The sequence below is a fragment of the Solea solea genome, chromosome 7, assembly GCF_958295425.1.
Source record: "Solea solea chromosome 7, fSolSol10.1, whole genome shotgun sequence".
Taxonomy (NCBI): domain Eukaryota; kingdom Metazoa; phylum Chordata; class Actinopteri; order Pleuronectiformes; family Soleidae; genus Solea; species Solea solea.
This window is the reverse complement of record NC_081140.1, coordinates 16,808,251-16,826,824: the sequence shown is the minus strand read 5'-3', so window position 1 is coordinate 16,826,824 and position 18,574 is coordinate 16,808,251. Positions and strand designations below refer to the sequence as shown.

Below are 18,574 nucleotides of genomic sequence, written 5' to 3'. Positions count from 1 at the left end.
TCTGTCATTCTGTTTTTTTAATAGCTTCATTCATATGAAGTCTAAAAAAAGTGTACAGCATATAAATAAAAAGAGAGACTGATTTGACCTGTAGACTCCAACAGTTTCCCTGGAAGTGGCTTTGAGCTGTATGAATCTCACAGCGAGCGGTAACTCCACAGAGGCACGCCTATAACAACAGCATGAATGAGCAATGTTATGTTGATTATCGAGTTTGTCTGCAAACAATACACGTGTGTGTATTTTTGTACGTGACACTAATATTTTAGAGCTGTCAAGTCCAGTTAAATGTATTAACTGTAAGAAACCAAAACTAAACAAACATGGATTTTGTGTGTGCCTTGTCTGACCTGGCAGTCCTGAGCTGCCCTTCCTCATCATCGTCTTCATGTGGCCTGTACCGAGGAGGCTGGCGGTGTTTTGAAGCCAAGAAATTGAACATGTCAAATACAGACCTCCTGGAGTGCAGACAGGTGGAAAAGACAGCGGTCAGTAAGTCACACATGGCAGAACAACACCATTATTATGTTAGTCTCTTCACACTAGTACATAAAACCTTTTTTGTGTTGCACCATGTCATTTTAAATGAACACCATATCATTTTCACAATTGCTGCGTATTATGTGTTTTTAGAGCAAGTAGTTGTTGTTATAGTGTGTCTGATTTGTGGGTATAGCATGTTATATCCATGTATGCTAAATGTGTGACTCTGTAAACACCTGAGGTACCGACGCAGTACGTCTGATTGCTGCAATAAGCTTTGGTAAAAACCACCCATGTCCTACAAGTATGTTACAAATGTGTAAGTCTCTCCCGTACCTGTGATGAATTTCTGCGCGGGCTGAGCCATGGGGGTTGATCGGAGGTTCGTCTGTTTCCTCTGGTTTGTGGAAGCGGAAACAGTAACTCCGACAGTGTCTGGAGCCATACAGCTGCTCGAGCAGGAAGACTACGGCCTCATGAACGACTCCCAGCATCCTCAGTCCATTCACACCTGGAATGAGTGAAAACAGACCTCCAAAATGAGTGCTAGCCACTACACCACCATGTGACCTGTCACCAGACTCAAAAAGTACTATTATTATTATTATTTATATAAAAGGTCATAGTGATAACTCACCTTCAAAAGAAAGCTCTTCAAGCCGTGCATTGGAACGAGCCTCCTGTACCTTATCAGTCAGGGATTTCCAAGCCTCTGTAGCAGGACAGGCAGTTACAGGACGACAATTAATATTTTTACATTCAGTGTATGATTCAATTAACATGAAAATAAGTAAAAAACAAAATAAAGAAGCAGATAACAGAAGAATATAGTAAATAACACTTGCAACACTGATGCTAGTTTTGCATTTCTCACAGAGAAAATCCCATTCATTTTGTATCTGCAATATAAAAATACATTTTCATAAAAGTTTCAGAGTGCAGAAAGTTATTCTGTCTTACCTTCAATACTCTCACAGCGGATGTGGAAGCCATCATCACTGCAGATTTCAAAGATGATGCCCTTCTTGGGTTTGCTGTCCAGGCCAGTGTCCCTGCTGTTGCCGTCCTGGTCAGGTGGCGAAGCCACAAGAAGAGACCCTGCTCCAACTGCAGAAGGTTTATCTTTTCCTACTATGTTCCCCGGTATAGCATGACCTTCAGATGTCTTCTTTTTCCCAAGCGCACTGGCAATGATACAAGACAATCATAAGAACTAAATTGCATGATTCATTTGAAAATGTGTGTAATTATTAAGACTCCATACCTCTTGTTGGTTGCCTTATCTGCAGGCTTGCCAGTGTCCATGGGTTCAGGAGAAATTAGCTCTTTGGAACTACGTACAAGAAGATGGGAAATAGGGAATATATTTTAAATTAAGTGCTTGACACCTGGTGACATCAGCAAGAAGTATAACTGGATGGTTGTTGCATTGTGTTTAAACTAGTTTATGGGAGAAAATGTTCAACATACTCCGGCTATCTTTTAGTTTTCTTTGTCACAGGCTAACATCATTGTAGTGCCGAGCTATTACAAAGACAATTTTGTATAAAAATGGTTTGTGTATTGTGTGGAAACATTTAATAATAAATAAACCTATGAAACGAATTGAATTGTTTAGTTTGAGAGAGAAAAACACTGTCTCCTTCTACCCCACATATGATTGTCTCACCTTGGGTTTGATGCCAGTCGTCCTGCAGGATTGCTGTGATGCTCTTCTGCCTTGAACTTCTTCCCGCTGCTTGTGTCTGAGCACTGCCTGCTCCTCTTGGGTTTCTGTTTACTCTTTTCTGTTCCTGAACCTGCTACCGACACTTCTGTGGTGGAGTAAGGAGGCCTTTGTTCTGATGGTTTGGAAATAGGAGTCGTCCTGCTGCTCTGGGAGTGTGCAGAGGTTTGCGTTTGAGTGAAGACACCAATGACATGCCCTTTGGCAGGGCTTAGAGGTGTGCCAGAGGCTAAAGTAACGTTGGTATTTGGACATGAGTCCAGGGCTTTGTTAACAGGTTGAGAATGATGCTGGAAGTGGACATTACTGGCTTCTGTCTCTCCCTGCTGGGTAACAGCCATGCTGATGGTCTGTTGGGAAGGCAGGACGCAGATGCTACTGGCTATAGATGTCTGCACGGAGGAGCTAAGCTGAGACATCAGAGGAGCTCCTGATTGAAGGACCATTGGCTGATCTGATATCCCTAAGCCATGAGGACTTGCCTTGAACAGAAGGTTGCTAATTGGCCCTGTGATCTCAGTAGAGCTAAGTACAGGGGTGGAGAGGGAAACTGATCCTGGAGCAAGAAGACCAGTGGCACCACTAGGGGGCATAGACACAACATTTAACACTGACTGACTGGTGTTCAGACCAGAGACTGTGCAAGGCAGGAGATGTGTAGAGGAATCATGACCCAGGATGCCAGGCTGAGCAGTACCAGAAATCCTTTGTGGAAGGAGAGCAGTGGGGTCAAAATACATAACCCCACCTGATTTTGGTCTCTTGATTATATTTGGGACCTTGCTCAATTCAACCAGGCCACCAGGTTGTCCAGGGATGCTAGCTGTGATCTGAGAGGAAGACAGGTTGATGAGGGTCATGTTTGGAGGTCCCACTTCAGACGGGGCCAGAGTGGGCTGGCTACGGGAGCGCACCAACTTTTTGCTTTTTCTTGGCTGCAGGCGAGAGATAGGCCTCTTTTTGCCATGAGCAGAGGCCAGTATAGTTGGCGAAGAAGTGAGCGAGGAGGGACTGGACACTATGGCAACACTGGGACCCAACTCATGTACTCGACTAGCCTCCGAGACTAGAATTTGAGGTTGGTCATGGGGCTGAGAGGGCAACCCAATGAGGAGCCCTGAGGTGGTGCTGGGGATTCCTGTCTGGAAACCTGTCTGTGTTGTTGCTGCAAAGGTGTGAATGTGAGAGGGGTGAGGCATTGTGCCCAGGACTTTGCCACCAGCAGGAAATATTGTCTGGCCTGCAGATAAACCAGTATTCAACCCTGTGGTAAGTGTCATGGAGCTCAGCACAGTAGAGGTGGTATCCAACACTCCTGTAGCACTAATTTTTTGGGTGACACCATTAGGGACTGTCTGGAGGACATAGAGTGGCTGAAATTGTTGATTGACCACAATGAGCTTCTCAGGACCCGATTTAATGACTGCTGGGCTGGAGACCTGAGTCTGGGATGGCCCTGGTCCGGGGACTGTACTAGGGCTAGTCGCAGCTGGTAGGTACTTCTGACCCTGAAGAGGCAAAGATGGAGAACTTGGCAGACCAGAAGTACCAGAACTCCTTGGACCATCCTGGTTTCCTGGAGGATCAACCACCTGGCCAATAGCAGGGCTTGAAATAAACTGCTCAGGAGTCATGTGACCTTCAGTGACAGGTGTGTCTCTGTTTACCAAAGTTCCATCGTGATGATTCTCCGATGGTGACACACCTGACCCTGCCCTTTTCTTGTCCCCACTCTTTTCTCCGCTGATAGTCTCTGGCTCAGAGTTTAAGCCGAGCATGGTGCGATCTGAGGTATCAGAGATAAGACCTCCAGCAGTGTGGTTCTGACTGGTGCCGACAGCTGGGCTGCGTGTGGTAAGAACAGAAAGGTCGGAGGGCAGCTCCAGTGGAAGATAAGGCTCCTCTACAGATATGGAGCTGTTCACACTGCTCTCCACTACACCTCCACTCTCAGCACTGGGAAGTGGCTGAGAAAAGTCATCAAACAGAATGTCTTTGCGTCGGTTGACATCTACTCCAACATATCCCTCATCCAACAGCAATTCTGAGGAAGACGGCTCAGACTGCTGACCCAGAGCCTGCATTGACATGGATGGTGTGTTCAAAACAAACTCCATGATGTCTGAAGGCAAGATGTTTCCACAGTCATCACTGTTGTTGTTGTCCGAGTCTGATTTCAGCAGGTCTGTGCCGAGAGACAATTGGGCTTCAAGGGGATCCTGACTCTGTGGTTGGGACTTGACTCCAACTCCTAGAGGAAGACAATTTTCTTTCTGGTTTTTTCGTCCTTCTCGGGTGTTGCTACTTACTGCTTCTCCACTGCTGTCAGCATCTTTACTTGAGTCATGAGAGTCAGGTTTCTCAGCGTGCCTTTCTCTGCCCCGTCTCTTGGGAGTGCTCTTATGTGCGGTGGAAGAGGAAGTGGCTGTAGTAGTTGTGGTGCTGGTGGTGCAGATGCTGGTATCACTCTCAGAGCCATCATCAACTCCATCAAGTTGCCCAATACGCTGCTTGCCTAATGTCCTGTTATAAATACAAGGAAGATGACAAAGATAGAAACATTTATAAGAGGTCATAAAACAAAGTTTAAGATTTTTGCTGATAATTTTAACAAAACAGTGGTCTATACTTACAAAGCACTGAGTATGTCCTCTTCAGCTTTTCCTTGAGCTCTCTGATGTTGCTGCTCCTCATCTTTTAGAAAGCGTTGAAGCTGGGAGCCCCTTCCAAGACACTGATCTATCCCTTCAATAGACGGTAAGCCCTCACCAGGGTTTATTACTGTCCGGGTGAAGTTATAGTAGTAAGGGTCTTTACCTCTCGGTTTCATTCCACTCTCTTCATCCTCTCCACTGTCCCCTGATGAGGAAGATGTGCTTATATCATCTGCTCCATCCACTTGCCCCTCAGCTGACTTCTTGCAGCCACCAGTCCTCCTTTTTACCACAGCTCCAGTTCCATCCCCACTACTGTAGAAGGCAAGGTCTTCTTCACCATATGAGCGAACCCCATAGAAAGGAGTGAGGCCAAAAAACATGTTGGATCGTGCACGGGCACTGCGACGAGGGTAACGTCTCTTAGCTGACCCCGACCCGTCACTGTCATCCTCTAAATGTTTATCATCCATAACTCGGTCATGATCGTCATCTGGGCCATCACCCTCATCTTCGGGGCCTTGAGTGAGGAGGCTGTGGTGGTCTCTGAGCTCACTGCATGGGTGCTCCTTGTGCAGATCAACATCCTCTGTCTGAGTCTGGGTATCAGACTCAGAGCTGTCACTGCTGCTGGCAGAGGGGGAGGAGAAAAGTGCAGAGCCTGCAGAACGACAAGTCCCCTGGACAGCAGTAGTGACAGTGGAGGTAGTGGTTATGGCACAGGGAGAAGACGAAATACAACTGAAAGTGCTGGTCCCATTAGGATCGGTCTTGATGTCACTCTTTATTGGAGTTACAGTGGAAAGTTTCACTGATCGCCTCTCTCTAGAGGACCGTGACAGCTGGATAGTCCTTTGTTTGGAGTGAGACTGAGAGGATGTCTTTATACCTTTCTCTGGAGCTAAATTAGCCTGCTGCAGCTGCTGTAAGTCCAGAGTGGAGCTATTCTTCTTTTCAGGACAAGAGTAATTTTCACTGCTCTTTGAGGATGTTCTGTCTCCTTCCTGGTTCTCGTGCTTTTCCCCCTGAATCTTCCCATGGACTTTGGTGCTGTTTACCAGCCCTGGGACTTTGCTGTTGCTACTGTTGTGGGTATTGGCATTTGACACATGTGTGTTGCAGCTGGCAGTGGCTTTAGTAGTATTGTTAACGGGGGAAATTTTGTTGCTGCTGTTACTGTTTTGGTGAGTCTTTTCCTTGTCACGGTCTTTGGACAACTCTCTGCTGCTTGCAGTCTTAACTTTGGGGTGTTTGTCTTTGGCAGCTGAGGCTGCAGCTGGGGAAACCAGGTGCATGGAGCTTCGCTTGATGACATCATCTTCTACCACTGCCCTTGATGGCCACAGAGGCTTCGTAACTGCTGCTGAAGCTGATGAGTAATCATTAGATTTCCGTGAATTGGACTTTTGAGGAGGGGGCCGTGTGGAGCCAGGTTTTCCAACAACAGGGTCCTTATGATGTGAAGTTGACATTAAATTTCCAGTGCCACTGCTACTCTCCTTCCCTGAGCTGGGCTTGTCCTTAGACTGAATAGTGTTTGAGGTCGGGGATGATCGGTGACGAAGCAACAGACCCAAGTTTGAAGTGACATCCTGGTCTTTGCCTCCATGCTTTCCTGCCCTGTCTGTCTGCTTGTTGCTGCCACATCGCGGCTGCCCTGTAAGAACAGCAGTTCCAGGAGGAGGGGAGGACTTGCCTGAACCTGCAGGTACCAGTCTAATGCTCTTATTCTCACCTTCAGCCTGTTTGGAATGACTGGCAGGATTGCTATCTTTCCCTGAGCCAGAGTCTTTGTTTCTCTCTGTACTTCTATAACTAGAATCTCTAGAGGAAGGTTTACCCTTGTCAGAGTCTCTGCTGGATGGTCTGTCTTTACTCAAGTCTTTCCCGGTTTCTCTGCTATATTGTCTATGCTTTTCTGAGTCCCTAAATGCTGAATCTCTACAGAGTGTCTTAACTTTGTCCATTTCTTTACAGCTGGAATCTCTAGAGGATGATTTGCTTTTATCTGTTTCCCTAATGCCCGACTCTCTGCTTGCCTGTCTACCCTTCTCAAAGTCTCTGTTTAAGTGTCTCCCTTTTTCTGAGTCTCTTAAGGGATCTCTACTGTGAGGTCTTCCCCTCTCTGATTCTTTCAGACCTGAGTCTTTACTCAAAACTCTCCTCTTTTCAGGTTCTTTGGCTGGTTGAACAGCCTTGTCGGAGTCTTTTTGTCCAAGCTCTCTGGATGATCTGTTCCTCTCAGAATCCTTAGGAACTTGGTCTCTACTCGAGAGTCTCCCCTTGTCAGGATCTCTAACCCCATGGTCTCTGAGTGGTTGCTGCCTGTTTCTGTCTGAGGAGAACAGTCTACCTCTTTCATCATCTCTCAGGACTGGACTCTTTGCTAAGTCTTTGTTAGGGTGTTTGGACTTTTCAGGATCTCTGGCAGGAGAAGGGATGAGGGGAGGGGGTGAAGTAAGGGGTCGTGACAAAATCTGGGGAGTTGGGGAGGTCACCCTTCTCTGTCTGTTTGGCTGGAGTGGAGGAGGAGAGAATGGAGGGGAGCTGTGGTGATGTGGGTCAACATTCCGCAGGCTTGGGTTAACCAGGGAGTCTCCTACTGTCACAGTCTCATGGCTTTGAGACTGAGAGGTACCTCCTGCAAAATAACAGTGGAAAGCAGAAACCATTGACAATTCAAATAAATTTAAATTTAAATTTAAATAATTAAAATGTTATCTTTATGACAAAATTCTTAAAAAAAATTAAAATGGTATTGAATAAAAACAAAACAACTTTTTACCTGGAGAGGGCATAGGTCTGGGGCCTAGTAAGCGCTGACAAGGTGGGTAGCTGGGATGACGGTTCCTGGTGTAAACCCTGAGCTTCGAGTTGTTGGAGGGCGAAAGTGTTTCAGAACGCCTTGGAGATTCAAATGGATCAGGAAAGTCTAAATAGGAAATAAAAAAAAGAGACAGAAAAAGCAGTTAAGTTTAACATGTTGGAGTCACAAACATGGTGCACACTGAAAACTGAACTATAGTTTGTAGGTTACCTGCTATGGGAGGTGGACTGTGTGCTATTGTACGATTCTCCTCTGAAGCGATCAGGTTCTTTAGGTCCAACTCTGCCACTGTAGGGTGGCAAACTAGGATCCTACAGGTATACACACAGCGCTTTCGAGCATCTAAAGTGCTCCAGTACACCCTTGAACACCTGGAGAGGAAAAAATTGCAGTCTTTATTCATTTGTCAATTTGGATTTCCTTAGCAGCTACATGTACTGTGGGAGAACATAATGATGGCATTTAAAACATAAATGAAAGGGGGGCTCTTACTGGTATCCAACAGGGAAAAGTTTGCGTTTGCAGTCAGAGAGTTCAGTCAGTGTCCCCAAACAATCAATGGTCATGGAGCCTGAAATAATGTACAAGCACTCAAGAGTCACTTCAAGTAAGACAAGGAGTGGTGTAACTGAAAACACTTATGAATCAACATTTATCAGCTGTTGGCCTACCTATCATCATGTGGACATTCTCAGGCTCCAGTCCTGTAAGCCACTTCCTCCTAAGACGAATCCCCTCCAAGTCCACCAGGATCCTGCGGGTCACCTCAAACCCAGACACCACCTGGAGGGAAATTACACAGAGCAAAGGTAAAGGTTACTTCCCCTAACTGAAGCTTGTAATTAAAGAGTCAATTGTTTGATTTCCTTACTTCTCCTTTGATGAGCTCCCTGTGCTTTGGACAATAGACTTTCTTGTCCTCCAGGAAGACGCAGTGGCACTGGCGGGCGCACATGAAGTGGTAGTTACTGGTGCAGGAGGTGAGGCAGCAGCTAACGGTCGCCCCTGGCTTTTGACACTTCTCACAGTGCTGTGCAGAGAGTATGATGGGTTGTAAAAATGTATCCAATAAATATGCATTAAAACAGACTAGGAGTTTCTGACGGACAAAGTGACCAATCTTACCAGCTGTTTTCCCCTGAGAACAGCCATATGAACATTTTTCAATGCTCCATCATCATCCTCAAACACCTCAGCAGACCATAGGGCACAGTTCACATGGGTCCACTCGTTTTGGCCGATGTACAACAGCCTTCCACCCTCCTAAAAACAAACAGAAATACTGGAAGTGACATGGATTTCACCTTGCATGTGTTTAAGTAAGCCCAAACAGATTTCTGACTCACATTTGTATTCTCGTCTCCATACTTCAGACATAGAACACATTGCCTGTTATCAGTAACGCCTGGCGGAGGAGGCAGCTCTGGGCTGTCTTCGCGGTCTGAAGAGGAGACCTCAGGTTTAGAAATATAAAGTAACAGAAACAGAAGCGGTGCAAGAAAGAGTTGACATGCAAGTACTTGAGCACACATATTTTTTTGTCTTACCAGGTAGGAGTGGGGGTGGCGGGGGTAGAGAGTGCGGTAGTGGAGGAGGTGAGGCTGGAGAATCTGGTTCACCGGGGGTCTTGGGTCGGGGAGCTGGTATGATCTTTTTCATGAGGTGGGGGAGCTCAGCGCGGGAAAGCTCCTGTCTCTCCTGCCACTGGGCATAGTTGTGATCCAAGGATGGAGGCAGGACAGCATTCGGGAGAAGCCCACTGCTGGGAAGGAGGGTGATGCAACACAGACAGGCACATTCTGTTAGTACCACTGTTGATGAAATGTGAAGCTGTGGTGGTTTCATTGGCAGAGCCCTGCTATAAACAACAGAACTCCAAACTTCTAAATAACCACAGAAGCCATTTTCTGAATTTACGACCTCAGTGACACCGACAGACATTAAAGACTCCCAGAACATAATTCAGACTAACGTATTTGTGGCAGGGGCCATTTTTATAATGAACAATCATTACCTGTCAGAATTCAGGTTAAAAGAAAGAATTATGCACTCGAACCACTGGTTAAAAAGTCACTTAGTCTACTTTCATGATTATTGGTTTTTTAGTAACTTTTTGCATTTATGTAGGAGCAAATCGAAGACTGTCAGTGTATGTTATTTTAGGTTCTTAATAAATGTGTGAGGGTCTTTAATCCATCACTTCTATCATACAAATTTAAACAATGGTAGCATTTTTATTTGTTTAACCAAGATGTAACATTTGTCCTAGTAGAACATTAGTTGACACCAGCAAGAAACAATCACATTAAAGGAGCTCTTCTTCATTATGTTTTGAGTTTTTAATCTCGCTTTTAAGTTTGTATTCACACAAGGCTGGGTAACTGATGTGATGTCAAGTCTAATACTTAAGAAGCCAAGAGAGGCATCTAAGCAGGCATTCATCCAGTGATGACCACACAATCCACTGGAGGGATCATTGGTTTTCTGGACGGAAGCACTGATGCATCACGCAAAAGAGAAAACTGACAAGTGAACCACAATTAGACCACAAGAATGTATCAAAGAGCCATCCAGTGAAATGTGACACTATTATGGTTTGCTTCCCTCGTTGCCTCAAGGCGAGGAAGAATAAACGGTCCAGAAAAGCAGACCGTTAAATCTGAGTGAATTAGTTGAGTGAGGGAGTGTGCTGTGATTGAGTGTCTGTAAAACTATACTATTCATTTACAAAGTGAAAGGTCCACACTACCATTAACTGGTGAGCTATGAGTCATTCTGTCTAATGATGCCAAATGTCAACACTGCTATCTCTGTGATCAATAATTCGAAATGATCATTTTATCATTAATCACTGATGTCAAGAACAATAAAACACTATATATTGTCATTTATATAACAGCAACTGTGGAGGGATTTGATTGATCGGTTACCATGTAGACAGATGATGGTGTTAATTTGTTACTATTTCTAATAATCACATTAATTATTGTGGGTGTGTGGGCTTCCAGTCATCCATTAACCACTTTTATTTAACACTAATCTGCTCAGTGGGTTCATTAAATCAGAGATTGTGTAATCAGTGTCACTGTTGCTGTTCTGGGTTAAGGTAGAGTGGGTTAAAAAAAAACACTTCACTCATCTCTTGAGTAATCTGAGGAGGGTTTTTTTATTTCTATTGTTATGGCAGGAACATTTTTTCAGTAGTGATTCACAAAACTGAACAGAATGTAACTTGCAAAAAAAGATGATGTGATGGCTCTAGTTTCTTAGGGGTTGCTGGTAAAGTCAGCCCACACATTTTGTAAATATTACTTCACTGCTTTCTGGTTGCCTCCTATACACAGATGATGGTGCAGCCTCTCTCAGAGAAACCACATCTTTCTCCTCTTTTCAATAATTACAGACCTACAGTTTTTCAAATGTCAGTTCTTCTCTGAAGGTTTTTGGACAAGCTCACATTACAGGAGTATTAAAGACAACATTTCGTCAGTGTAATTACAAACATGACTTGCACTTTAGAAAGCAACAGCACATCACAAACTTTGCATTACTATCAAGGCTGAGAACAGTGGCTGCTAGGATGTATTGCTTAAATATTGACTTACAGACTGTTCTTATTAGTGTGAGCTTCTGCCTACTTTCACGTCAAGAACTGTTGCCTGATCTGACAGCTTTAAAATGACATCAAAATGTCAAACAGACTGCTACAGTAAACAGAAAGAAACAAGTCATAACTCTGTAAAAGTAATCGAGAACCAACTGGTAACATATGATAGCTTACGTAACTCTAATGAGTTACTCAGAACAGTTGGATGCTGCCCACTGAACAATTGTGTAATCAGTACAATCTTTTGCATTGACTATGGTGTGACAGACACTCACTTGGCAGATACTTTTTGCCTTTCCCAGAACCTGGACTCTTTTACTTTGAACCATGGGAAGATTCGGTCCATTTGCTGAAAAAGAAAACATGCAATGAGGTTTGCACGTCAGCCTGCTAAAGTACTCGCACAGTCCTACATTGGAGTCAAGAATGTGGTGAGTCATACTGTGGCTCTATAAAGAGGTTCTAGCTTAATTATGGCATACCTTGCCTGAGATGTTTAACCTGTTCCTGTGTGTGAGTGTCAAAAAACAATGTGGCATGTTATAACTTCATAAAAACAAACTTAACAGCATAGTGTGATACAAAAATGTGTTAACCAAGTGTTATTTTGGAATTGCAAGAACATGTGTGAAATGATCAGGAATGTTAGGTTATGCTTTTAGGTGCTGAGGTGACGGGATTGATATGAAAATCCATCAATCCAGCACTGATTTTACATTCTTACCCGAATAAAGAAAGACTTGACCATGCTGTTAGCTTTCCTGCTCTCAGGCTGGCCACCGTCACTGTTGATAGCCGTCTGAATGATTCGCACGATGTCATCACTAAACTCCAGCTTGGAGAGAAATGGCGAAGAGACACAAGTATCATAAACAAAGTGCAAAGTACAATTTCACCATTTTAGCCCTGCCTCAAACATTAACACACTTTATCATAGGGTTTTTGAAGACAGCAAAAGATAAAGAAAAACTAGAAAAAAAATTAAGATATTAACCAATGAATTGTAGCGGCATTGGTCCATCTTTTTTTTAACAGACTCCAGGTCTGGAGGAGAGTCACTGGGAGGTGTGGGGGTGACTTCTGTGAGCACTGGAGGATCTGGACCCTCTGGAGAGCGACGAGATGGTAGACTCTCCTCTGTCTCTGGATTCAGCTCCGGAGGCTTCACCGCCTGCCACAACACCAAATATTACAAACTGGGTAATATCACAATTACAGATGTCGACTAATTATTCTGACATCGCAGAAGAGGCAAGTGTTTTTCTAACCTGTCTGTAGCGCAAGAGGTGCGTGGATGTATGCGAATTGAGCAGTGCAGTAAGGATGTGGCGAACGCAGCCCTGAAGCTCCCTCTCCAACGTCGTTCTCCACTCAGCTGGATGATGGTCGGTACATTTGGTACAAGTGTAGGTAACACTCTCTGGCAGATTTGACAGTAGCTCATACATTTCATCTGGAGGACAATAAAAGATGACAGGTCATTACTGTGCCCATTATGAAGTTTATCGTCTTACAGCATCTCATCAACATGACAGCACTCCTACGGCAGCCAGTCAGTCTGCTTCACTGACACAGACAGCCGACAAGATAAATTGATTTAAAGGCAACAACTGCTGAAAATGATTAAATACAGAGCTCTACTACATTAACTTAAACTTCATACTTAATATTAATCTTGTACTTGCTTTGTGTGGCCTACTAACCTGTCAAATTTTCACACTTGGCATGAACCCAATGTTTGCAACGAACACACTCCATCATCTTGCTGTCGTAGTCATCATCATCATAGCACTTATCACACAGTGGGCAGAAATTCCCTGATGAAGAAAATGGTAGCAGGTAAAGTCAGATAAAACCACTTCGTACAGTATAAAATATGATATATAAAGCTTGGATTCAAATGTCGGTTACTTAATGGCTGTTGCCTCAAAATATAAAAACAGACTCTCAAAAACTTGTCTTGCATCCATGTTCATTGATGATTATTGACTCACCTTTAGCAAAGAGTTTGGCACAGTCATGACACATGGAGAAGTCATGTGACCACTGGGCATCCCAGGACTTTCCAGGTTTAGTGGCCCCACAGCTCTTACAGCGCACACATTTGAAGCAAACCTGAAAACAAAGAACACGTAAGAGAGGCGGTGACTACAAGGCAAAATTTCACAAGCGGCGGTTTAAAGAGTAGAGATGGTGTAAAGGTGACACTATGAGAGGAGTAAAATACTTTGATAGACACTGCCTGTGAGAGGGTTACATGGTTGCAAGTCACACAGTGTGTTTGGTTGGGAAGTGGTGCAATTGAGATAATTAGAAAAAGTTGAAAAGGTAGAGGATGTCTGAAGGACGAACGGTGAACATTCATACCCAGACTCTCTTTTTCTTGGCGGGTCTGGTGGGATGGTTGGGACCCAGGCACTCCGGGTGATAACTGTTTCGGCACTTATTGCACTCCAGCAGCTGCTGCTACAGTGACAGAAACCAAATGTGAAATGAGATCATTTAAAAGATAAAAGAGGCCATATTAAATATTTCATGACCAACAATCAACTTGGTTATATTCACTGTAAATCAGTATAATAATTAAAAAACAAAACAAAACAAAAAAACGTTTCCTGGTTTTGATGTGTAATGATATTCACCAAGTTTGTTGCATTTCATAAGATACATTCATTCAACAACACTTTTGTATCCATCTATAAATTCCACGTCTGTCTGTTTCAAGTTTGAGTTTGCTTGGGTGCGTAATGCAAAAGATATATTTAAATATATCGGTAAAAGAAGCATACATTGGCTTTCACCGCTCTACTGTAGCCACTCCCCCTTTCACTCACACAGCACTGTGAGTGAGTCAAGGCGTTCACCGCACTCCCCTCCGGGAGGCGTTACAGGTCTCTCTACACCCGAACCAGCAGGTTCAGAGGAAGCTTCTTTCCTGCAGCTGTCACCCTACTGAACTCTAGCTCTGCACCTTGGTGACAACCAACCAACTATTATGCAACCATGTAGTTAAATTGTCCATATGTATTGTATGCCATTATGTCAGTATCAGTATTTGATTTCTACCATAATACACAAATAAAAATGTCACTGAACTTTTGCTGTGTAATAGTAACAATGAGCATTCAAACACACCAAACCACAAAACACACAAAAAACCAGAGTTTGCACAGGCAATGCACCAGTATATTATAATTAGAGCTGAAACAATTAATCGATGAATCGGTTATTAATCGATTACTAAATAATTGATTATTATTATATTGTTTAAGCTTCTTAAACGTGAATATTTTCTTCATGTCTTTGCTCTGGATAACAAAGACATCATTAAAAGTTAATCATTTTTGGTTTGTGGACAAAACAAGACATTTGAGAACATCATCATTTCCAAGGTTTATGGTTTTCTGATATTTTATAGACCAAACGATTAATCAGTTATGAAAATAATCGTTAGTTGCAGCTCTAATTATAATATGGGGTGCATTTCTTAGTGGGCTCCATAGATAAATGGACATTATAATCAGATTCCAAAGCAGCTACAGTGTTGGCTGTATTGAGCTGAGTTTGTAGAGAGACACTTAAGGTGATAGGGATTTTCTTTTTCCTGTGGCTTTGAGTCAACACACTTAGCTGATGTAAATGCTTTGCAACATTCAAATAATGTGCTGCAGTATCTTTTCCCCATTCTCGATTGTGAGCGTTCTGCCATTTAAAAAGAAGAAACAGTGATGTGTCCTAGATGAGATACCAGCTTTTTCAGCACCACTGTCGTTTTGTTACAAACAACCACAAAAACAAGCAGGAGAATTCCGGAAAACAAACTACTGATTTTTCACAGACAGCCTCAGTCCGTATTGAATTTGAAACAACAAGCAGAAAATTTGTGAACGTGCTGTCTTAAACATGTTGGTATTGTGTTGAAACAGGTGAGTGGCACTCAGTAGTCACACCACACAGCCGTGACGCACAGTAACCCAGCAATGGGTTTTTTTTTATTATTTGGTACGAGGCAGAGGTGTGGAGTGTTGCGTACTGAAAATCTATTCTTTTAATTAAGATTTGACAATAAATCAGTGTTTATATTCTTACCTACAAAGCAAAATGTGGTTAACCTTCTTGACAAATCTCACTTCACTTTCATTTCAGATTGAGTCAACGATATGTCTAATCAAGCTGCCTCATTCTTTCAGTCTGTGCATGATTGCACGACATGTCCTTCAGAATATCTGATTAAAAATAAAATCTGTAAATGGTGGGTTATTAGGCTTATGCTGGTGTATGGTCTTTCTCAACAAAAAAAAAACCTTGATATGAACCAAACCTTGGATTTTGTGAACCATTCCACCAAGCCACACTCTGTTGAGAAGTCAGAGAGTGCCAAAGACCTGCTGCTGTTCAGTTGGTCACAGATAAAACCCAATAAAAGAAAAAAAAATGCTTAACGCTCTTTGTACAGGGATTTGTTTCAAAGAAAGAGCTACAACAAATCAATTTCCTTCGGAGTCACATATTGTGCCTTGGACTTTAAATAACCAATCGACTGCATACAACATCTCAAAATGTTCATCAGAAAAAAATATCCAACAGTCATTTGATTGTGTTGTGCAGAGGAAGTATGTCAATATATGATTCTGAAAAAAACAAGCATGAAAGACTCATGCCACGATAATATCGTGGCAGCAGTTCAAGAAGCTGATTAAGTGCTGTCTGCTGGCAGAGCTAACAAGTCCTTTTAAAAGAAGATTCTTCAACCCTTTACACTCTGTCACTCTTAACTAAGCCTCTTTTGTGTACAACTTCAAAATGAACAGAGGAGAACTGAATGGCTTACTTTTGTTTTCTGGTGCTGGCGCCCACAGACCTGGCAGAATCTGCATCTTCGACAGCACCAATTCTCAAACTGCTCCTTCAGAGGGCGCTCTGACTCCCCCAGGCAAAAGAGATGGAATGGTTCACAGCATACCTGGCAGAAGACAAACTAACAAAACGAAAGACAGGAATAAAGACAGTTAGTACACAGGTTTAGTTATCACTCTGACTAACAGACGACATTCAAAAGTATTCATGTCAAACACTATTTTTTACCTCAACATTACCGCTGCTTGCACATAAGAAGCAGAGTACCCTAGGTGTGACAGGCACAGAGGTGAGCAGGCTGAGGCCACCAGCCTCCCACACCTTCTCCACATCATGGTCCCTCTTGAAATCCACTCTGATACGATGCACTCCGTCGCAGGGCGCTCTAGACTTCACCTGGCCCCTAGTCGAGGGAGTGCTCAGCCAGTTTAAAGTACTGCTGCTGGGGGGTTTAGTGCTCAGCGGCTTCATGGGATTATCATACCGGAGAAGAGATGCAAAGGAGTGTGAATGAGAGAAATTGTAGTTGGTATATGCAGCAAGTATCGCTAACCCTTAAATAACAACATACCTTGTCTTTTGGTTTCTGTTTGTGAGATTGTGGAGCAGTGCGAGAAGATGGCTTTTTCACCTGTTTCAATTCAACTATGAAACAGAGATAGGACATAATGTTCAATTAAAAAAAACAAAATGAACTATATACTGTATTTTTATCACAACCTAAATGTTATTCAGATATGGTTACCTGTTTCAGAAATATTTGTAGCTGGACTCTGGTGTTGTAATGAGTGCTGCTGGGGCTTCTTCTTGGGCTCGTTCAGAGGAACCTTGGGTGGGGCATCTTTTTTTGGCTGTGCCTGACTCAAAAGAGCCTGTTGTTGTTGGGATGATTGATGAGACTGCGTGGACTGAGAGGGGGAATTCTGGGCTGATGACGAGGATGAAGAGGACGAGGATGAAGACGATGACGTGGAGGAAGAGGATGATGAGGAGAGGGATGTTGGTACACTTGGTTGTGGCTTGTGTCCCTTCTTACTGGCGACACTGCTCGTGACTGAGGGCTGTCTGGGCTCCGGTGTCGAAGCTGGGGAATCAGCCTGGGCTGTGACTGTGCTGGAGGCCTGAGGTGGGTCTGTTGGGGCAGGAGAGAGTGGGGGGCCTGGAGATGACTGCTTTGATGATGGTTGTGGTTTTGATTTCTCCTCTCCCTGCTTTAGAGGAGGAGTTTCACTCTTTCTGCGTGGAGGCTCTTCTTTTGGTGGTGCAGGAGGAGGTTTAGGACCAGACTCTGAGTTTGGTCCTTTAACCGGATTGAGACCGTCTCTCTTCTCGGACAACTTGTTCTTCTTCTTGTCTTTCTTGCCTTTGCCTTGCTTCTGAAGAAACATCTTTGAAGGCATCCACTGCAAGTTCTGACATTTCCTCATCCTACAGAAAGTGACACAAACAAACATCAACTTAAATATCCAACTAAAAACTAATTTGTAATAACATCTTATTAACAGATGTATTGCTATAACAAATGGTTCATCAGATTAGACTTACTTGCAGCACTGCTTTTTAATGTTTCGTCCTCCAAACTTAGGTTTGTCGAGACAGTTAGTACAGACACCACAGTCTTCTGGAACCTGACAGCCTGGGCACTGGCCACATCGTCGTGACCGCCGCCCCTTCTTGGGAGGAGCTTCATGAAGTGGCTTTTGCCGTGTTTCCCGTGGCTTTATGGGTGGAGACTGAGGCTCTGCCTCTTCAGAACCTGCTACTGATGACTTGTCTGAACCAAGAATCACATCAAAGAGGACATCATTAATGACACACCACAGTGCAGTAAAGGTGTTGGACATAAAAAAGTAATTTGACCTTCTGTTGCTATGCACACTTTCTGATTCTCCCAGTCATTATCAAATGTAAAAACTGGATTGATGAATGACATGACAGCTAAGAATTTTTCTTACTGAGTGAACAGGGCATGTGAGTGGAGCTGAAGGAAGCACAGGGCAGGAGCTGAAAACTGAAGCATCTATCTCTTGCTCTGTCTCACTCTCACTGTGTATCTGAAGCATGTTTGAGGTAGAGGGGGATGAGGGAGAACCTCCACTCACAGGTCCAAGTGGAAGTGATAAGCAGTACTTTTAAGTGTACAGCCATAGAGCAAGTTAAAAGTTAAAATTGTTATCTCAATTAGTTACATTAGGGGGTAAAAGAAGCAGTAATACATCCTCCAGATCAAATAAATTCTTACGTAGTAGTTATGTTATAAATACTCTCAGACTGTTGTGTTATACAATGAATTTGTGATCACGTCACACTACTCTGTAGAGCAGTGATGCTAACCAAACCCTCACTCAGAATAAATAAATACATTGCACTGACAACATTGACAGAGAAGCCCAGATCTAATAACAGTGAAGTGAGAATTA

At 43.4% G+C, this 18,574-nt stretch overlaps 1 protein-coding gene across 2 annotated transcripts in view; it reads right to left on the bottom strand.

Moving 5' to 3' along the window:
- Positions 1-18,574, bottom strand: part of kmt2a (lysine (K)-specific methyltransferase 2A) — a 37,675-nt gene that overhangs the window by 5,470 nt on the left and 13,631 nt on the right. The window contains exons 5-32 of one of the 2 annotated variants that reach the window (XM_058634511.1): positions 17,700-17,928; positions 16,900-17,582; positions 16,726-16,799; positions 16,383-16,619; positions 16,129-16,275; positions 13,665-13,763; positions 13,292-13,412; positions 13,001-13,114; positions 12,566-12,750; positions 12,292-12,468; positions 12,022-12,132; positions 11,573-11,646; positions 9,238-9,452; positions 9,037-9,131; positions 8,816-8,953; positions 8,562-8,720; positions 8,362-8,473; positions 8,183-8,261; positions 7,901-8,061; positions 7,649-7,795; positions 4,843-7,504; positions 2,153-4,732; positions 1,748-1,816; positions 1,444-1,667; positions 1,121-1,195; positions 820-994; positions 351-458; positions 89-169 (exon numbers count right to left, since the gene is read on the bottom strand). In XM_058634511.1, the coding sequence (XP_058490494.1) occupies positions 89-169; positions 351-458; positions 820-994; positions 1,121-1,195; positions 1,444-1,667; positions 1,748-1,816; positions 2,153-4,732; positions 4,843-7,504; positions 7,649-7,795; positions 7,901-8,061; positions 8,183-8,261; positions 8,362-8,473; positions 8,562-8,720; positions 8,816-8,953; positions 9,037-9,131; positions 9,238-9,452; positions 11,573-11,646; positions 12,022-12,132; positions 12,292-12,468; positions 12,566-12,750; positions 13,001-13,114; positions 13,292-13,412; positions 13,665-13,763; positions 16,129-16,275; positions 16,383-16,619; positions 16,726-16,799; positions 16,900-17,582; positions 17,700-17,928 (9,331 nt within the window). The remainder of the gene's footprint in view (positions 1-88; positions 170-350; positions 459-819; positions 995-1,120; positions 1,196-1,443; positions 1,668-1,747; positions 1,817-2,152; positions 4,733-4,842; positions 7,505-7,648; positions 7,796-7,900; positions 8,062-8,182; positions 8,262-8,361; positions 8,474-8,561; positions 8,721-8,815; positions 8,954-9,036; positions 9,132-9,237; positions 9,453-11,572; positions 11,647-12,021; positions 12,133-12,291; positions 12,469-12,565; positions 12,751-13,000; positions 13,115-13,291; positions 13,413-13,664; positions 13,764-16,128; positions 16,276-16,382; positions 16,620-16,725; positions 16,800-16,899; positions 17,583-17,699; positions 17,929-18,574) is intronic. The other variant, XM_058634512.1, reaches the window with a different exon arrangement.